The sequence below is a fragment of the Trichosurus vulpecula genome, chromosome 2 (genome assembly GCF_011100635.1).
Source record: "Trichosurus vulpecula isolate mTriVul1 chromosome 2, mTriVul1.pri, whole genome shotgun sequence".
Taxonomy (NCBI): Eukaryota; Metazoa; Chordata; class Mammalia; order Diprotodontia; family Phalangeridae; genus Trichosurus; species Trichosurus vulpecula.
In genome coordinates, this window is record NC_050574.1 from 169793632 (window position 1) to 169816152 (window position 22521).

The 22521-nt window shown below is 35.1% G+C and overlaps 1 protein-coding gene across 2 annotated transcripts in view; it reads right to left on the reverse strand.

Moving 5' to 3' along the window:
- Positions 1-22521, reverse strand: part of ARHGAP32 (Rho GTPase activating protein 32) — a 255843-nt gene that overhangs the window by 126210 nt on the left and 107112 nt on the right. For both annotated transcript variants that reach the window (XM_036747729.1, XM_036747727.1), the window contains 4 exons: positions 16018-16155; positions 14554-14646; positions 13154-13276; positions 11613-11690 (listed from right to left, as the gene is read on the reverse strand). In XM_036747729.1, the coding sequence (XP_036603624.1) occupies positions 11613-11690; positions 13154-13276; positions 14554-14646; positions 16018-16155 (432 nt within the window). The remainder of the gene's footprint in view (positions 1-11612; positions 11691-13153; positions 13277-14553; positions 14647-16017; positions 16156-22521) is intronic.

Here is a 22521-nt window from a genome sequence, read left to right on the forward strand (position 1 = left end):
TCACTTTAGCTACAGATCCTAATAAAATGCCCCAAATTGCTAACTTCTCCTTCCTTTTTAATTCATGTAGTAGAAAGGAGAAGGTTAAAGGAAGAATAGCAATGAGCACAGATATTCCAGTTATTAGAATCTGAATAACACAGAGGTGACTGCATAAACTATGCCAAGAAATAATTTTCATTTTAATTTTGTCTTCTATCTAAAAACAAAGAGTTCAGAGAACTCAACAGTATTCACAGTGGTTTAGGAATGTGCACACATATCTGACAATGTTTGTTCTATAATTTTTGAATTTTCTGAAAAAATATTTTGAAAGCTAATTAAAACAAAATGATAAAAATCCTAAAATAAAGATAGAAGTCTTAATATATTCCCTCAGAGCACAAGGAAGATACTAAATTTCAGAGTAAAATGTTTATTTCTGTAGCTGAATTCATGTTGCACTTCCCACTCACAAAACTTTCGGGAAAGAAAAATATTCACAGAATTATTTTAAGTGTATAGAGCCAACCAGTCCTTCTGTCTTCATGGATAAATCTCTTGCTCATGGTAGAGCCTAAAGAAGTGTTGATCTCTGTCAGACATTTGCTAATGCCGGAGTTTGGTAGGAACAGGGGAAAAGAGTCAGAAAATCCAGCTGACAGAAAGAATAGAAGCAAGATAGTCACATGGGCTCACAACATCAGTAAATTCAGGGGATACACTCTGTTTCTTAGGGTGAATTTACATCAGTTTATTAATTATTTTAGTTTTGAATTCTTTTAGCAGATTTTAAGATTTCTTAAAGGCAAGATTTTTTGCCTTTAGTCGTTTAAATCATCTATACTCCAAAATATTTCTTTCTTCTTAAATGAAAGCACCTAACAAGAAGAAAATTTAAAAAGCCCTTTTTAAGTTTTGCCTTTTCCTCCTCTGTTTATCTTTGGGTGCAGTAACTAACAACAGATTAAATTTTCTAATTGGCAAGATGATAACATGTAGTAAGAGGCCCAAATTTCCCACAAAATTCATGATCTTCTGATAATTAAAAAGTTCTGTATAAATTCTAAAGTGGGATATTGCATGCATTTCAGAATTGTATCTGAAAATATAATGCATAGAGAATAGATACGTCCTTGTTTAAAGAAAATCTATATTTCAACTCCCTCATTTTGTGAATGTGTAAATTAAGTCTTGGAGAAACTAAGTGACTTTCCTAAGGTGTAAAAAATGCAAATTACAGAACTACAACTACCTACTAAGTTTCCTATTTCCTATACCAGCATTTTAAAAAATAAAATACATAAATGGAAGAGGATGGCTATTCCTTCATAAAAGGATTCACTGTAGAATTCCTTTCAAGTTCTATGTTGGCATACCAATAATAATAACAACAACTGTAAATTTACATTTATAATAATAATAACATAAGGTTTGGAATTAAGTGAATTTCTAAATTACTTCAAGCTTTATTTCACTCATTTGAGTAAAGTGTAGACCAAAACACAGTTCTTTTGTAAAACCAGACCCATAACAAGACATCATATTACCAATAAAGATCTCCAAATATCTTAGAGAAATCAATCAATAAATTGTACTGGAACTGCATCACTATCACACACAGAACGGTCATCCTCAATTCCTGGACATAATGCTGATCCATAAAAACTTACTAACATTTTAAAAAGACACTTCAAAATCAAAAACTCATAATCTCCAAGACACATGGACAAGAAACCTTTCAAAACACAGAGACATAACAGTCGAGTTCAAGATCAAGAGGCAATAAAATGAGATAAACATGATTCCTATTACCCTGCCTACTCCTGGAGTTGTACTAAAAGCCTACAGAGGATATCTCTAGAACATTAAATATGAAAAAATTACAGCAAGATAGTAAGTTGATATTCAAAGACCATTGTTATCTAACACTAGTGATAAGGATGAAAATGAAATAATAATAATAATAATAATAATAACCATTATGACAATGACAATGGGACAGTTTAAATGTGATATGAGTCAGTTTCATATCATGGATAAAATGCTGGACTTGGAGTCAGGAAGAGCAGGAAGAACTTACTATTTATGTGACCCTAGGTAAGTCACTAAATGTCATCAAACCTTAGTTTCCTTATTGATAAAATGAGGGTAACAGGAACAACTACCCCACAGAGTTAAGAAGTTCAAATCAGATAATGTGTATCATATACCCTGTAAAACTTAAGAGCTATGTAAATAGGCTTTCTAACATCAACTATGCAAATATAATTATTTTACATACAATGAAAAAATGGGTTTTTCAATGCAAGCATCCTTTATTCTAGCTGCTTCAGATAAACAATAAAGATACAAAATAATCTTTTAGCTACAGAGATAAATTTCTTTTATATTTAATGTTTAATGGATATATATAGAAGTAATTAGTGTAATTTTTCTCCTCTGAAATCACTTGAGTTTTTAATTTTTTTTTTAATTTTGTATATGGGAATGGCAATACAGCTAATGTGACTAAACAGGAGTTCTTTTCTGGCATGCAGTCTATTTATGCAGATAAAAACACAAAATTTAATAACAGCGCTTTCTGCACTGAAGGCCAATTAGAACTCATACCTCATTCATTTTCATAACATTCCTAGGAAGTACCAGAATAATGCTATCCTCCTTCTATAAGTGTGAAAAGTGCTATAAAGAAAACTTAAATAGTTTGCCTGAGATTGCACAAAAACCAAGCAACAAAAATAGATACATATTTCATGCTTTCTGAGCAGTATGGCCATGGTTCTTCCAGAATGAGTTACCAACAATGTACAGGATCAGTAACAAAGAGATGGGTAATATGTATATGGAATTTTGCTAGAAATTTGACCTTAGCATTCATAAGACTTGTGCCTGAGCTTATGAACTTCCAAAGGTTATCTACTATTATCACATTAACTGTACATCAATATTAACATTCAGTGACTGATACATCTTTATGATATTTATGTCTCAATTATAAAACACATAGCAAAGTGGCTGTCATACATAACCAAATCCTAATTAACCAAATATGTCTTACATTCTTGTAAGATGTAGGCATAAACATTTTTCATCCCAGTCTGACATTTCCTTTGTCATCACCAAAAACTATTCTTAACTGTCTCTCTTCACCATTAGGGACTTATGCTTAGGTATAGCAATATGTCAAAGACCTATGATTTCTTCAATGTGGAAACTCCTAGCGCTGCAGATCTCAATTCTACTATTACTAAAACCTTGGAAATTTACCTGAGGCTAAGAGAGGTTAAAAAGCTTGCCCCTGGTCACAGAGCCAATTCAGTCAGTCATTCAATATACATTATTCGCCTACTATGTGCCAGGCAGTGAAAAGTGCTGGAGATACAAAGAAAGTGTAAAAGACAGTTTCTGGTATCCAGGAGCTCACAGTCTAATTAAAACGACATCAAACAAACTACATACAGGATAAATTGGAAATAATCAACAAACGGAAGGCACCAGAATTGAGAGGGATTATGAAAGGTATGCTTTGGAAAGTAGGAGGGTAGAAGGGCATTAAAGGAAGTCAGTAAATCCAGGAGGCTGAGATGAGGAAAGAGAAGATTTCAGAAATGGGGGACAGCCAGCAAAAACACAGAAGACTCTGGGGATGAAGTATCTTATTCAAGGAACAACAAAGAAGCCAACATTACTAGACTGCAGAGTATGTCAAGGGATGGAAGGTATAAGAAGACTAGAAAGGTCTAGGAGCTAAGTTATAAAGGGCTCTGAATGCCAAACAAAATTTTACAGCTGATCCTGGAAGTAATAGGGAATCATGGGGCAGGGAGTGACATGGTTAGATCTGTGCTTTAGGAAGATCACTCTGGCAGCTTAATGCAGGAAAGACTAGAGAGAGACGAGATTTGCAGTAGGCACAACAACCAATGGGCTATTGGAAGAGTCCAGGCATGAAGTGATAAGAGCCTACAGCAGGGTGATGGCAGCATAAGAGAATGAAATGGTTATGAGAGATAGTGCAAAGGTGAAATCAACTGACTTTGGCAACAGTATGAATATGCAGAGTGACAGTGAGGACTCAAGAATGATACCTGGTTTGGAAGCCTGAAGGACCTGGAGGACAAGGAGGATGGCAGTGCTCTCAAGAGAAAAGCAAAATTTGGTAGAGAGGAAAGTTTGGGGAAAAAATGAGATCAGTTTCAAACATGATGAGTTTAATATTTTTATGGGTCATCCAGTTGGAGATATCAAACGGATAGTTAGAGATGTAAAGCTGGAGGTCATCAGAGAGGTTAGTTACGGCTGGATAAATATAGCAAAGTGAAATAGTACAGAGGGAGAAGAGAGGAGAGCCTAAGACAAGCCCTGTGGGACATACATGATTAGTGAGTATGAAATAGATGAAGATCCAGCAAAGGATACTGAGAATGAGCAGTCAGGTGGGAAGAAAACCAGGAGTGAGCAGTGTCATGAAAACCTGAAGAGAAGAGTATCAAGGAGAAGAGGGTAACAGTGTGAAAGGCTGCAAGAGAAGTCAAAAAAGATGACAACTGAAAAGAGTACATTAAATTTGGCAATTCATAAAGCATAAGTAACTTTGGAGAGAACAATTTTGTTTGAATGATCAAGCTGGTAGATAGACTACAGAATTATGAAGAGAGTAAAAGGAAATTTAAGTGCTTCTTGTAGAAACCATTTTCAAGGAGTTTAGCCATTCCTTCTCAGGGAATTTAAAGACATAGGATGAAAGAAGGGATGGATGGATCAAGTGAAAGGTTTTTGATGATAGATACATGGGTGTGTTTATAAGCATAGAGTAAGCAACTAGTACATAGGGAGAAAATAAAGATATGGAAAAGTGGGGATAATAGAGGGGCCCATCTGTTGGAGAAGATGGGATAAAATAGGAGCACTCCTGCATGTAGAGTGTTTAGCCTTGGCAAGGAGAAGAGTCGTCTTTCATCTGAAACTGAGGCGAAAGGGGAATAGATAGTGGCAGAGAGCATATGGGTAACGTGAGATGAAGAAGATGGAAAAAGAGGACTTCTTGGCAAATGGCTTCAATACTTTCATATGAGACCAGGTTCTCAGCTGAGAGGGTGGGGGAAAGGAAATCATATGAGGTTTGAAGAGAGAAGAAAAAACTTGGAAGAGCCACTGTGGAGAGTGAGATAGTGAGCTGACAAAGGAGATGCAAAAGGATTATCTAGCAGCAGTGAAGGTCCAGTTGAAATGAATATAGATCTGTAGTGGACCCACTCAGAAGAGTTACATAATGTTCTTCTCCACCTTCATTCAGCAATTCATTGTAGGAGTGAAAGCAACAGATGATAGGAGTGGTCCAAAGCTGAAGCTCGACAGGATATAATCAGTTAATGTGACAAGGGGGACAGGGACACAAAAGAAGAGGACAGTGTTGAGTTAAAACTAGTCCTCCAAGGGGTCAAGGTAGGGAAAGGAGAGTGACTAACACAGGGGTGAGAGACTGAGAGAGAAGTGAGGGTTTGAGGGATTACAGGTCATAATATGGAAGAAGAGTATGATTTAGTATGGGAAAGGAGAGGGAGAAGTGAAAAGCCAATAGACCACAAAGAGATAAGGGAATTTCAGAATTCTTTTTTTTTAATATTTATTTTTATTTTTAGTTTACAACAGTCGATTCTACATAATTTCGAGTTCCAGATTTTCTCCCTTCCCTACTCCCTCCCTCCCCAAGACGGCATGGAATCTCATATAACTATCACAAACAACTTCACATTGAATTAATTTATACACTAGTCAAGTTGCGGAGAAGAATTATAACCAATGGAATGAGTCATGAGAAAGAAGAAACAGAACCAAAACAAAACAAAACAAAAAAAAAACAACCCAAAAACAAAAACAAAAGAGAAGAGAAAAAGGCGAGCATGAAGTGTGCCTCAATCTGCATTCAAACTTCATAGTTCTTTCTCTGGATGTAGACAGCATTCTCCATCGTCAGTCCATTGGAGTTGTGCCTGCACCTTGTGTTGCTCAGAAGAGCGAAGTCTGTCAGGGTTGGTCCTCAAGGAATCCATATATCTGTGGTTGTGTACAGTGTTCTCCTGGCTCTGCTCCGCTCACTCAGCATTATGTCGTGTAGGTTTTTCCAGGTTGTTATGAAGTCTATATCATCCCCATTTCTTATGGCACAATAGTATTCCATTACCTTCATATATCACAGCTTGTTCAGCCATTCCCCAATTGATGGGCATCTCTTTGATTTCCAATTCTTGGCTACCACAAAAAGAACCACTATAAATATCCTTGTACATATGGGTCCTTTTCCCGCTTGTGTGATTTCTTTGGGATACAACCCTAGAAGTGGTATCGCTGGGTCAAAGGGTATGAACATTCCTGTGGCCCTTTGGGCATAGTTCCAAATTACTCTCCAAAACGGCTGGATCATCTCACAACTCCACCAGCAATGCAACAATGTTCCAATTTTCCCACATCCTCTCCGGCATTTATCATTTTCCTGTTTTGTTATTTTAGCCAATCTGACAGGAGAGATGTGGTATCTAAGAGTTGTTTTGATTTGCATTTCTCTAATCAGTAGTGATTTAAAGCATTTTTTTTTCATATGCCTATAGATAGCTTTAATTTCTTCCTCTGAAAACTGCCTGTTCATATCCTTTGACCATTTCTCAATTGGGGAATGGCTTGTATTCCTATATATTTGGCTCAGTTCCCTGTATATTTTAGAAATGAGGCCTTTATCAGAGATACTAGTTGTAAAGATTTTCTCCCAATTTTCTGCTTCCCTCCTAATTTTTGTTGCATTGGCTTTTTTTGTACAAAAACATTTCAATTTAACATAATCAAAATTATCCATTTTGTATTTTGTAATCCTCTCTATCTCTTGTTCGATCATGAATTCTTTTCTTTTCCATAAATCTGATAAGTAAACTATTCCTTGCTCTCCCAAATTACTTATACTATCAGCCTTTACTCCTAAATCATGAACCCATTTTGACTTTATTTTGGTATATGGTTTAAGATATTGGTCTATGCCCAGTTTCTGTCCTACCATTTTCCAATTTTCCCAACAGTTTTTGTGAAATAGTGAATTATTAGCCCAGAAGCTGGCCTCTTCGGGTTTATCAAAGAGTAGATTGCTATAGTTGTTGACTTCTCCATCTTGTATGGAATTTCAGAATTCTTAAGCATGGAGGTGGTGTGTCTGTGGGTGATGACAAGATAACTAGCTTTATAAAAAGCTGAGGTGGCATGGAGGAGTAGGTCATGGGAAATTAGTAAAATTCATAAACTGTAAAGTTAGGGTGTCTGAAGAAGTATCAATATGTATTTTGAAGTCCTCTAGGATGAGGACAGGAGTTGAATAAAGGAGGATAAGATTGTGAGCTAGACAATGAACTCGCTGAGAAAGAGGGGGAGTATCTCTTTGTTAGTAGACAAAAGGTTACTATAATTTTGATTAAGTGATAGATATAGACCGAATGAAACTCAAGAAAGCTTACTGAGTGATGCTGGTAGAGGGAGAACCTGGAAGTGGAAATAGGGAGCAAGGAATATTCCAATTCCACAACTTCAACCACTGAGTTCAGCAGGAAGGAGTGAAAATGCAGCCAGTGTTGGGAAAGGGTTGCCAGGGATGCTATGTTTTTAGCAGGGACATGTCTCAGTGATTGCTAGAAGATGAGAGGTGTGAGAAAGGAAAGAATTTCAGATGAAAGCAAGTTTGTCACCTGTGGAGTAAGCGAGTAGCTTTGAGCGGGACATTGTGGTGGCAGAGCATGTTGAGGTGAGAGGAATGAAATGGGGAAGGTGACTCGAATGATGGCTAAGGAGGTTCAGAATTACTAGATGAGGAGGGTATGATTCCAGAAGGGGTTTTTTCATCATTAAGGGAAGATTTTAGATGGATTGTCAATGCTCGTAAGGCTCTGGCCTTTGGGGTGAGGGTGGCGGAGGAGGGGGTCCTTTCAGGGACTTAGGCAATTCAGGTTAGAGAGCAAGTACTTGGAGCTAAAGGTATTCCTGACTCCAACTTTAATATTTTATCCATCATGCCATAATGCCTCTCTAGGTGGCACACATTGATTCTCATATTAAACTAAGCAAAAGAAAATTAGGAAGGTAAATCTTCTATTCCAAAAAAAAAATCACAACAAAAGCAAATCTCAGTGGGGGATTTCATTATGGTACAGGTCCTTTCCATTAGCATGAATCACAGAGTAACTGAAAAACACCCTCCTCTGTTTTGCATTGAAAAAAGAAACAAATATTTTTCACAAAAGAACTAAGTAAAAATAGCTGAAATGAGAGAACGGAGACTTCTATTATATTAATATGGAAATTCTTTTGAGATAAGGGATAGAATTTCATATTTTTAACCATGTCAAATTTGATGCCTCTTTTATTAATAAAGAATATGATAGTTAAAATTAATTTTAAACAAATACATATTAACTTTTTTTAAATGGAGGGCATTATGTGTTAAAATATAATAAATGGAGATATGCTGAATTTTAGAGAGTAATGTAAATGAACAGTCAATACTAGTCAGGGACAACCAGGTTAAAGTCTTGTCTCTAGGTTTGTGACCATGAACAAGTCATTTAACTTAGCAACTTTTCAATACTAAGTTATGGTAAAGTTATGTTGAAAGAGTCTCCATACTGGAAATTCCCTACAGATGTGAAAACACAGGTTGCGATCCCCCCAAAGTTCAAATTCAACAATATAATTAGAATAGTTATAACTTATGGTTATTTATTATAAATCAGTAAATCTATATCAATTTCTTAGAAAAATTTTGTGATTAAGTCACAACAGGCCACAGACAATATAATGGGGCTTCACAGGGTTTTCAGAGGATCCTCTATCGATATTTTAATAAAGATATTATTAAGCTGCTATGTTAAATGGTACTATGGGCTGGGGGGTAGGTTCTTGTGCTTAAGTCAAGCTAAAAAAAATCCCTCTACACATCAGTTTTTAAATTGTAAATTTGTCTCTCTGAAGTGAAGCTTATTAATAACGTCACTAAATGGTGATCAGAGATAACAAGAGCTAATTAGCCTTACTATTATTCTAAAAACTGTATACATAGGTACCTAGGCTATATAAAATAGCAAAAATGCCTTTTTATGTTTCTAAACAAAAGAATAACAACAACACACTAAATCAACCTTCCTGAAATGGACCCCAAAAAGGGAAATGTACTCACACCAAGTGCTAATGGGAACTATTAATATACGGGAACGAAGTAAAACCATGTGTATCGATTTACTGCTGAGTAACAAGGAATCACATCCACCTTTGTGACTCATAAGATGAAAAGAAATAAGTATGAATGCACTTCAAGACATGCTTGCACAGTATTAATATAACATAATATCCCAAGTTAATTCATCTTCTGGGAGCAACATTTCTTTTAACAAAATTTCTGGAAGTGGACAGGGTTGGCCAAAATTCTAATCTTGTCAATATGAATCCATGGCAGCAGTAGCAGTTGAGGAGGGGAGGAAAAGGAGACCTTTCAGGCATAACAGTGTATAAGTTCCCACGGACTTTAGCAAAACATTTGACATTTGGATACAGAGATGCGGGATACACAATAAAACAGTTATAAACTGGATGAATGACCAAACCCAAAGAAGAGTTTTCAATGAATATCAACACAGAGATAAGACTCTAGTGACTGCCACAGGAATCTGTTCTAGGCCTACTGCTATTCATTATTATCAATGACTTGGATGAAGACATGCTACTAAATTCACATATGACACAAAGCTAGGAATGATAATGAACATGTTGCTGTTGCTGCTGTTTGTCCTTCGCTCTCAAAGAAGACCAAGACATCAGGGAGGCTATGCTGCGACATGCAAGTGAACTGGATTTTAGTGAGGGAAGGCTGTGCAAAGTTGCCAGCCTCACTTTTTCCTCTGAAGCCATAGCGAACATCTTAAGTAACAATCAGAATCATAAAAGATCCAGAATGATGACGCGAATCTAATAAGTTAAAGTTTAATAGGAATAAATGCAAAGACCTTTTGATATCTCCCTTTAAAAAACTGATAATACATGTAAATACAGCATGCCTAAAGCTATGACAATGATATGCAGCTGAATGGGCAGGACACTACGTTAGGACATCAGAACATACATTCTGGACAGGCATTGCAGGTACACTGAGGTGGACACAGAATTGAACAGGATGAAGAGACTGAACTAAATGCATCTGAGCAGGGGCACAGTGCTTTCAACAATCCCAAGTTGTTCTTGGACACAAAAATGCATTTAAAAAAAGCCAGCAATATTCTCTTGGTAATGCCATATGGCTGTAAATTATAATCAGCCAGGTAAAAAAATTACGAGTGACCCAAAGAACAAAGGAGAAAGGCATAGTGGGGAAATGCAGGCTATATAATATTGCCAATGATAACCTCTACACATGGAGTAGTGTAAAAAACTGGGGAAACATTTAATTTGAAAAGGAAATAGGCTACTCATACAGCAAGGGTGAAAGATAACAGATGGACATTGAGTGTTGCACTGGTACTCAAGAAATGTTAAAAGATCTAGAAGAAAACCTCTAATGCTGAGTATCAATTTTTTATGTAGTACTTAAAAGAATTTCACAGGCCAAGGTGAGTATGGACTATGGTCTGAACCTCTGGAGGTGGTGCCCATATTGATGAGATCATGAATCCATTGAAGAATTTAAGGAGACTGAGGAGGACACAATAGTTAACTTTAAATATCTGATAGTTATCCAGCAGAAAAGAATTTAGACTTGTTCTTCTTGGCCTCTGAAGGCAGAACAAAGGACATATTTAAGTTTACAGAATGCTAGGCATGTACTCAAGAAAACTTGGGTTTGAATTCTGTCCTAGAAAATTAGTAGCTACCTGATAATCTGGGCAAGTCACCTAATCTCCCTGGGCCTCAGTTTTTTCATCTGTCAAATGAAAGAGCTGGGCTTGATGACATTAAGGTCTCTTTCAACTTGAAATTTAGGTTCCTGTATTATACTCTAAGAAATGTAGATTTGGGCTGAGTGAGTATAAGGCAAGTTCATAACATGAAGAGCTTTCCAGAAGTGTAAATGGCTGCTGTGGGAGAAAGTGAGTTATTCTTGCATCTGAGGTTTTTTGAGTAGCAGATGGATGTCCATTTTTATGGAATGTTGAACCAGATGGCCACCTCTAAAGTTTCTTCCAATGCAAAATCTGTGATGCTGTTTTCAACCACACCACAATCTTAGCTAGGGCTTAAACAGCCAAGCAAGGTGGGGGACAGGCGAACTGGATTCGAACTGTATATAATCCCTTCATAACTAGACAGGAAAGTACAACCAAGATGGACTGAAAGGAACAAGATGTCAAAGCTTGCCTCTCTTAGAAAAACTAGAAGGCAAGAGTACCCTAGTAAGGCTTTGTAGTCCTGGATTACATATATCTCTGTATCTTGTATATTACTTCTACTGATTGTTAAGAAAATTTCAGATACCAAAGCATGTTTGAAGATATTTGATTTGCTAACAGAAGAACACCATAGTACAAAATGGTATGGTAGTGAATTATCTCCACCCCCTCCTTCTCAAGAACTTCAAAGAAGAAATTTTTCCTGAACTTTCCGACACCTACCTGAAATCCATGCTTTCCTCTCCACCATGTGCTCAATACTTTTGGTGGCATGTCAATTACTGACACAATGTCTCCCACCTATGAAATAAAAATTGAAGGAAATCAAATGCATAACTACTGTTGTGGTTAGAATTTGAACCTAAGCACTGGAATGAAGAAAAGTATCATTCCCTACTCTGATTACTATCCTTTAAAGAAACTCTCCCTTTAAAGGATCCCAAAATTTACTGGAGTTCTGCTTCCTACAAAATGCATCTTTGTAATGGCTGCATAAAAAGACGTCAACAATTAGGTAAACGAGCTGAATGGATTTCACTCAATTTGTGCATTGATCAAGTGATCACAGAAGGTCATATTCAAGAGCTAGTCTGAATTTTAGATTTTGTCCCTGGTATACAGTCATCTTTTGTTTTCAATATGGTTCGAGCAAGGTGACAAGTGAGGTACCAACATCAGACTCATTTTTGCTAATAGCAATTTAACAGCTTACATTCAGATGATGTTTGAGGCTACTAACTGCTTATACATATATCTTGTTTAATCATCACAACTATCCCCATTTTGAAGATAAGGAAAATAACTTGTTCAAGGCCACACACCTAGTAAGGTGGAGCCAGGACTTCTGACTCCAAATCAGTGCTCTTTTCAAGAGATTAAGTTGTAAATACAACACTAAATATTTAATCTTCCAACATGAAGAGACCCCAACTGGCCAATCAATTGGCAAACCAAGTATAATATTCCATTATTTACTTCTTCTTTAAGTTGATGGTTGAAAACGCATTGAAACTGTTGATTTCCTCAATGATGAATAACAGAATTGACTTCAATTTTTATGATGCTATAAAAGTTCACAATTCCACCTATCTTGTTTACCATTTATTTTAATAGCAAGACATTTATCACTTAAAAATCAAAAGATAAACTTATTCCATGATAAAAACAACACAATTAAATAAAACACAATCTGAAATACTAAAACTAATAACCATCAATTCACAGATTTAGGGCTAAAGGAGATATTGAAGGTCTATTTCAATCACCTCAATTTACATATCACTTTCTTTTTACAAATGAAGAAAATGAAGACCAACGAGATTAAGAGACTTTCCCAAGGTCATACCGACAGTAAATGACAGAGCAATAATTTAAACTAATATAGTTGTGTGTCTACACATACACACACATTCACATATATAAATATACACCTATGTAAATATATATGTACCTATAAATATATATATAAGAATACATCTATAATATTAGAATCATTTTTGATTTATTCAAAACTGCAGAGAAAAAAATAGACATGCCAAGATTCTTCGCATTTTTATAATACAAGTCTTTGTCTCTACCTGGCTCTAAAGAGGGGGACTTAAATTGCACAAAGTGAAAAGTTCAAATTATTTCACTCGAAAATTAAGTCATAACTAAAGAATCAAAATAACTGTCATTAACATCAAGCAGTTTTGAAAGAAAGTTAAATTTTTCCTACTTCAGTATTTGAGAATTTCACTTGGACATCTATATTCAGTTATTACCTCTAAAGACAATTCATCAGGAGCACGAGCAGTATATCTTTTGATAACATGGGCAGCACCAACAGCAGGTGTGTTAATTGAGGATTCTTCATGAACTAACAGGTGATTTCCCTTGTTATCAATCTGTTTAAGAAAAGAGAGCAGTATGTCCTATGAGGTATTTGAGGGCATGTGAAATTTCATTTCTATCTAGTGGACTCTACAAGTTGATTCAGAGAGCACACAGCTCAGAAGCCTTGAAGAAAAAAAAATTGATAAGAATAATAACAGATATTAAATTTATCAAAGAATGTGAGAGAAAGAAGTGAATAAAGCTGTACACAATACAATTAAGGTCAAATATACCATGAATTTGTGAGATGTTTACATTTTTAAAATAGCTGTAACAGTTATTATATATAGTGCTAGACACATTGTAAATCCTAAATAAATGTTGATAAGATACTTTATCTTTCGTATTTTTAAAATTTCTTGAGTTCTAGGTTAGTCAGGACTATAAACTATAACTACTTTTCCATGCTCTCAATTTAAAGCAATAAATGTCAAGGCAATTAACATTCCTTACCACTAGGAGCTTATATTAAAATATTTATTATGTTTCTGTTATCTACCAATCCATAAATCAGTTAGCAAACATTTATTAAATACTTATCCGTGCACTGTACTAGGCACTAAGGGAAGGTACCAAGTAAAAAATTAAACACTCCCCATTGCCATGATTATCAACCAAAGAAAAAGATGACCACCATACTACAAACTTTAAGCAAACTTTTTTTTTAAGAAGTTACTCGCTGTGATGATGGCTTATTGAACACAGACAAAACATTACCTACTCCAGCAAAAACCTAAAATTCACACCACAGAGAATAATGATAAAGTGGTTTCTTTCAAAACTCAGCTCAAATGCCTCTTTCTACCTAAAGCCCCTCTTTACTAGTTCTTTGGTATATTCTTTAAATATTCATATATGTGCATTTCATCTCCCAGTTAGAATGAAAGCTCCTGGAGCTCAGGAATTGCTTTAATTTTTTTCTTTTTATCCCCAGCACTTAGCATTAGTGGCATATGTTAGGAACATAAAAATATTTATGAATTTCACAAGTATGAAATGTTCTATGTGTGGTGATAATATTCTACATGGTATATTCCATGTGTAGTAAAGAGTAGAGAAAAGATTAAAATTGTAAACCTTTATATAAAAACTTACTGTAAGAAGACAATGCAAATAAACACCATTTCTCTGAATCATAATAAAAAGTTGAGCAAAATTTTTGCTTCTCATGAAACTAAACAATTTTCAATATTAAGCCTTAAATATTTTTTTTAAATTGACTTAGTGAGCTAAAAACTTCAATTTTAAATGAAAATAATTCAAGTAGAGGATATAGTTAGACAGTTACCTCCATCCAGGTAAGAGCAGGTCCACAATTGATCTTGTTCCCTGCAATGGCTGAGAGGCGTGACAGGTATGCCACAAGCATCTGAGTGACCAACTGTTGACAGAAAGAACAAGCAGAGTAACTCTGAGACAAAGTTCTCTCCTAACTGATAAAATAATTGGTAACAATGTATAGCTTTAGAATCAGGAATTTATAGGCATTCCAGCATTCAAAGGAGGGAGATGGCATAAGCAACAGGATTCATCATCATAAGACCATTTCAATGTTTCAAAGGACATGTGACTTCATCACTCAGAGCACTCCTGTCATAACTGAGTATACACATCGACTGGGGGCCAGATTTTTGGTGAAGAATCTCTTCAAACACAGCTACAATGATCCTTTGATGAGAAACACAAATTCCTGCACCAAGTGGACATTCTGAGCCTTTCTGGCTCAGTAAGATCTGCCTGAGATTTCATTCTTACACACTTTTAGAACCACTATCATGTTTACACAAACAGAAGGTTTCTCTCTAGTAGAGGAGTAATGTGATTCACATTACACATAAAGCACATCAGAGAATGTGATATGAAAGTGCTTTATTTGATGAGTACTTCACTTGTTTGCATACTGTTTGCCACTATAAGTCAGATTTATCTTACATATAGAACCTTCATCTTTTTTACTTGACTATGCCTTAATGATACCTTGATAGCCTATAATTATATATCAGATTAGTTTCCATTTCTATTCTTGCATTTAAAACATAGATACATAGCAAAGAGTGAAGGCAGGAATGGTCTAGATAAACACGTAACTAGATATAGGAATAGCTAGGTAGTTAACTAAAAAAAATCAAATAAATAATTAACATAGTTTATTAAATGGTAAAAAAAAAAAAAAGTAAGCATAAAGGTAAAAATCCAAGTAGTAACATTCTGGGTTCCAAGGAAAAAAGAACACTACAGTATCATCCCTACTGACTGCAGAGAGTCCAAGGATTAATATACAAACTGAGCAAGAATCAAGATTCTTAAATTTTTTCATTTTGACAAATTATCTTATTTTTATTAATGCGTTATTTATACATTGCACTCATTTGCAACTTCTATCTCTCCACCCACCTCCCCTGCTCCCACACACATCTTGGACCAAAAATTTTAAAGAAATAATAAAAAAGTAGTTCAAACATACAAACATATGCAGACAATACATCACAATACTTCCATACCCATAGACCTACCCCTCCCCACACACATATACACTTCAGCAATGAAAGAAGGGAGGTCTAGCATAACATTTTATTTTAAAGTCATTTTAATACTGAAAGTCCTTTTTTTTCTTTTGCTTTTCAATAATAAAATAGAAATACAAACTGAAGGTGAAAGGACAACTTATATTTAGTATATAGACCAAGATGCTGGCCAGTTAAAAAAAAAAAACAAAAAACGTGATTACTTCGCAGAAATGCTGACTGCTTACCTCTGAACTGTCCTTCAAAGTGTCAGAACGGGGAAGTTCAGAGAGCTGGGAAAAGCGTCTATCATAAATACATAGATGGAGATGTTTATCAAGTACTCGGAAATCTTCATAACTTCGCTTCACAATCCAGCTTTTACCCTGTATGTAGAATGAAAATATCATTGTAATTGAGCTCTTTTGGAGACTTACTATGAATTCAGAGTTCATACTTCAAGCCCACAAACTTACACATAAAAAGAAGTTCCAGTGAAGCTTTTCCATTATTTCCAGTAGTTTGAACTGGCATGCTCCAGCTAAACCTGTATTACATTGAACTTCACACTTTAATAAGTTGGTTACAGGAATACTCTACATATAGGGCTTGGCAATTATATGCCAGGCAAATACAACAACATTCAAACTGATCTGAGTACTAGTCTACTTCCTCAAACCACTTTTGTTTGAGTATTGACTCTTTTCCATGAGATATATGCCTGCTACTGCTCCTTCCTCATAAGAGTTGACCCTGGTCACCTCTCCTTCCCCACAACTACGCCAGAACAAACAGAACAAAAGCTAAAACCTTAGCATACACTACTGAAATGTTAACTGCTGCCTTATTATGATGACAATTCAATTAGTTTAAAAAGCAACAGTTTTTTTTTTAAAATTTTTTATTATATATTTTTTTATTTTTAGTTTGCAACACACGGTTCTACGTAATTTTGAGTTCCAAATTTTCTTCCCTCCCTCCCCCGCTCCCTCCCCAAGACGGCATGGAATCCCATATAACTTCCACGTATAACTTCGCATTGAATTACACACTACTCAAGGTGTGGAGAAGAATTATGACAATGGAATGAATCATGAGAAAGAAGAAACAGAAGCAAAAAAACCAAAACAAAACACAACCCAATAACAAATACAAAAGAGAGGAAAACAAGGGGTAGGGGGAGAAAAAGGTGAGCATGAAGTGTGCCTCGATCTGCATTCGTACTTCATAATTCTTTCTCTGGATGTAGATAACACTCTCTATCGTGAGTCCTTTGGAGGGGAGGTGTCTCTGCATATTGTGTTGCTGAGACGAGCAAAGTCTGTCAGGGTTAGTCATCACAGAATCCATATATCTGTGGTTGTGTTTTCCTGGCTCTGCTCCACTCACTCAGCATTATGTCGTGTAGGTTTTTCCAGGTTGTTATGAAATCCGTATCATCTCCATTTCTTATAGCACAATAGTATTCCATTACCTTCATATACCACAGCTTGTTCAGCCATTCCCCAATTGATGGGCATCCCTCTGATTTCCAATTCTTAGCTACTACAAAAAGAGCTGCTGTAAATATTTTTGTACATATGGGTCCGTTTCCCATTTGTATGATCTCTTTGGGATACAACCCTAGGAGTGGTATTGCTGGGTCAAAGGGTATGAATATTTTTATAGCCCTTTGGGCATAGTTCCAAATTGCTCTCCAAAATGGCTGGATCAGTTCACAACTCCACCAGCAATGTAACAATGTTCCAATTTTCCCACATTCTCTCCAGCACTTATCATTTTCCTGTTTTGTTATTTTAGACAATCTGACAGGAGAGATGTGGTATCTAAGAATTGTTTTGATTTGCATTTCTCTAATCAGTAGTGCTTTCTAGCATTTTTTCATATGCCTATAGATATCTTTAATTTCTTCCTCTGAAAACTGTCTGTTCATATCCTTTGACCACTTCTCAATTGGGAAATGACTTGTATTCCTATATATGTGGTTCAGTTCCCTGTATATTTTGGAAATGAGGCCTTTATCAGTGACACTCGTAAAGATTTTCTCCCAATTTTCTGCCTCCCTCCTAATCTTTGTTGCATTGGCTTTTTTTTTGTACAAAAACATTTCAATTTAACATAATCAAAATTATCCATTTTGCATTTTGTAATGCTATCTCTTGTTGGGTCATGAATTCTTTTCTTTTCCATAAATCTGATAGGTAAACTATTCCTTGCTCTCCCAAACTGCTTATAGTTTCAGCCTTTATTCCTAAATCATGAACCCATTTTGATTTTATTTTGGTATACGGTGTAAGATATTGGTCTGTGCCTAGTTTCTGCCCTACCATTTTCCAATTTTCCCAGCAGTTTTTGTGAAATAGTGAATTCTTAGCCCAGAAGCTGAATTCTTTGGGTTTATCAAAGAGTAGATTGCTATAGTCGTTGACTTCTCCATCTTGTGTACCTATCCTAGTCCACTGATCCACAACTCTGTTTCTTAGCCAGTATCAGGTAGTTTTGATGACTGCTGCTCTATAGTACAGTTTAATATCCGGTATGGCTAGGCCACCTTCTCTAGCATTTCTTTTCATTAATACCCTAGATATTCTAGACCTCTTGTTCTTCCAGATGAATTTTGTTATTATTTTATCCAGTTCTGTAAAATAATTTTTTGGTAGTTCAATTGGTATGGCACTGAATAGATAGATTAATTTAGGTAGAATTGTCATTTTTATTATATTAGCTCAGCCTAACCATGAGCAACTGATATTACTCCATTTATTTAGATCTGACTTTATTCATGTGGAAAGTGTTTCATAATTATGTTCATATAGGTCCTGGGTTTGTCGTGGCAGACAAACTCCCAAATATTTTATAGTGTCTACAGTAACTTTGAATGGAATTTCTCTATCTCTTGCTGTTGGGCTTTGTTAGTAATGTATAGGAATGCTGAGGATTTATGTGGGTTTATTTTATATCTTGCAACTTTGCTAAAGTTGTTTATTATTTCAAGTATTTTTTACTTGATTCTCTAGGATTCTCTACGTAAATCATCATATCATCTGCAAAAAGTGATAATTTAGCTTCTTCTTTGCCTATTCTAATTCCTTCAATTTCTTTTTCTTCTCTTATTGCTACAGCTAACGTTTCTAGTACCAAACTGAATAGTAGGGGTGATAATGGACATCCTTGTTTCACCCCGATCTTACCAGGAATGCATCTAGCTTATCCCTATTACAAATAATGCTTGTTGATGGTTTTAGGTAGATACTATTTATAATTTTAAGGAAGGCTTAAAAAGCAACAGTCTTAAGAAGCAGCATAAATGATAAGGTTCCTATGAAGTGCCCTAGTGATTCTACAAAACACAAAGGTAAAACATTAAGTTCTGGGGGAATAAAGCAAAAAAAAATATTACATCACAAATCATGGGCAGTTAATAATCAGTTAAACAAAGTGTGATTAACCATATCTAGTACGAGATATTAAAGCCCTTTGGCTCAAGTTATCAATGATCCTTAAATTACCAAATATTTAGTCAATCCTCATCCTCCTAGACCTCTCTGTATTTGATCACTTCCCTTATTATACTACATATATAAAATTTATCTTTGTAGAAGATTTTCAGTTGTAAGTAATGAAAGTTATCTATTTTATCTCCTGTGATAGGCTCTATTTCGTTTGGATAAGAATATATATCCTAACACTAGAGGTATATGGTCTGCTTTTCTTCTAATTTTTGTATAGTATGATCTTTAATATTAATATTAATTTGGAATACATTGTGAGATGTAAGGTGTGTCAGATTTTTGCCAGACCGCTTTCCAGTTTTCCCAATAGATTTTATCAAATAAAGGAGTTTTCATACATAATTTATGTTTTTCACTTTATCAAACATCGGGCTATTGAGCTCAATTGTTGCTGATATTTCTTGTCTAGTCTATTCCATTGATCTATTTTTAACCAACACCAGATGGTTATAGTGATTGCTGCTTTTTATCATTTCACTTGATATTCCAGATCTTTTGTTTTGCCAAATAAATATTGACATTTATCAAGTTCTGTGTAAAGTATACCCTTGGAAATTTGATTGATACAGCATAAAAAGTATAAATTAATTTTGGCATCATTATCATTTTTCATTATATTAGCATGGTATAGCCATGAGTACTGAATATTCCTTCAACTATTTAAATTGTTCTTTATTTCTTTTAGGACTTTGTAATTGAATCTATACTTTTTTGTGTTTTTTGGAAGGTTTATCCCAGATAGTCTATGCATTTTGTAGTGATTGTGCAGTTCATTATTAAACTTTTCCCTTGCCATAGTCATTCTTAATTTTTTAAAAGTATACTCCCTGGGTTCATGTCTTCCCACTCTCCTGGGTGACAGCTGCCTAGAAGAGTGCTAATTCCCCAAGGCAGGAAAAATGTAATTAATGGTTACACTCAGATGTACAGTATATTTCAATTTGGAGTGCATCTTGAGCTTTCTTCTTTCTTGGAACCTGTTATTTTCTTCTCTTCTGCAGTTCCTGGTGGATGCAGAATAGTCTTGTGATATTCAGTTTTCCTTTCCTTTATATCTGAAAGTCTTTTGGTTGCTTGCAGAATTTACTGTTTGTCAGTGGAATGATCAAATCTGACAACTTTTCTGTAATGGGGTTTTCAACAGCTTTTTTTTTGTTTCTTGGAGGCAATCTATGGATTCTTTGTATTAGGAAGGAAGAAGGAAAGGGAACAAGCATTTATTAAGCACCTACTATATGCTAGGCACTGTGCTAAGGGTTTAGAAATAATACCTCACTGATCCAAAATGGCACTTTGTTTTCAGTATTCATAAGTTCCATGTAGTTTCTTGTATTATTCTTTTATTACACAGTTAAGGTTTTTTGACTTGTTCTGTTCATTTCAGAATTCTATAATCCTTAATCTCTATAAACTCTATTATATCAATGTTTAGTTTCTAGGCCAATGATATTTTTTTTAGTGTTATTATTTTTTGCTTCATGTCTTCCAGATTCTTTTTTATCTCTATATTTGCATTCCTAATATCATTTTCTTTATTTTGTTTCTTTGGTTAGACCTGCCACCATGGATTCATGTTTTTCTATTCTGTAATTATTTCTTCTGTGTAGACCACAAATTCTACTTTTACAACCTTTGTTGTATTTTCAAACCACATGGGAACAACTTGCTGTGGTTCCATACTCCCTTAGGAACGCACAGGGTCTTCTACTCCATTAGGTCTTGCTTCATTTTTCCTTTGTCTTTTATTATTTATTCTTTTATTTGATATGAAGTCCATATATCCTTCTGTTCAAGCTCTTTATGTTTTTTCCTCCTGAGATGTCTGATGATTTGTCCTTGTTTTCTTCTTATAATCTCCTATCACTTACTTTCTGAATCTTTCTCCTTTAATGGTCATTTTCCTTGGGGGAAGGGTGGTGGTAGTACGACTCAAATTCATCTCAGCCTCTTTCCACCCTGGACAATTCATATTTTACAATCCTCAGTCAGCTCCAAGTGACTTCTAAGGGACAGAAAAGGCCCTAGCTGGATGCTGTGCTCTTCTCTCAAGCTTAGTATAATTCTATACAATCATACACATGTCTTCCCCCACTTCCATTTTTCATATTCTTGACTAACTGAGCTTTAATACAGCACAGAGTGCTGCCACATTGCTACTCCAGATCAATCAAGTGCCTGCCTTTTATTTTTCTACCAATGAAAGGAAAGGTAAGGGTAGAGTTGAGTTTTGTTGCAAACCTTTGAATTGACTTGTGCACCCTGCTGCTAAAACATGATGGGTGGGTGGAGAACAGTATTCTTACTATTAGAGATGAGCATTCTCTGACATTCACTTACTTGTTAACTCATTAGGATACTTAGCTAGGTATTCTTGTCTGTGGAAATAGCTTAAATGTCTTTATCTTTTGGGAATATTTCAACTTTTTTGTTTCAGATTTTGTTCCCTATTTATTTTTCAGAGGTCATGAGGACTGAAGAAAAGTTTAGGCTCCATTATGTTGGTGACACGATCAAGAAGTGGTATTTAGCATTAAATTTTAAAAACTGTTATAAACCCTCAACTTTTCATAATAAGAAAGCACTCCTTTAAGTAAGTCAACAACTTTTTTACAACGTTTAATTTTTCAAGCTTTCAAAAAGCCCGAGGTTTAAAAAAAACAGAAAACCTTAAAACTGATAACACATCTCAGCAATAGAGATTTCTTGAACCGATGTTTAAAATAAAATGTACTGCCTTACAATTAAGATTGGCTTACCTAAATTTTGTACAAAAATGCATTTAAATTATTCTTTTAATTTTACCTCTTATTTAAATTTTTTTATAACTATTTGATTCTACCATTCAGTTCATTCACATCTAGGAAGCAACTGTTGTGTTAAGTATTAACAAGAGTGTCAAGGGATGAGCAAGCTTTCAACATGTCACTCCTTTAACACTATACAACTATTCTAGGCAAAAAGAATTTTGTGAAAAAAATTTCTATTTATTTTTATTCCCATTTTTATTCTGTTAGATCTGTGGTTCTCCTGCCCAAATTCATTGAATACAAAAATTATCTTTGGATCTCATTTCTATTTCCGTTCAAATTGACAGTTTATTGAGTCATTGCACTAAGTTTCTAACTTCCTTTGAAATTTAGTCTAAAAGTTGGACTGTTTATTTTATCGCTAAATAGTGTGTCCATTATTTCTACTTAAAACTACTGCAATCAACATATTTGCCATTCATTACCACTTTAA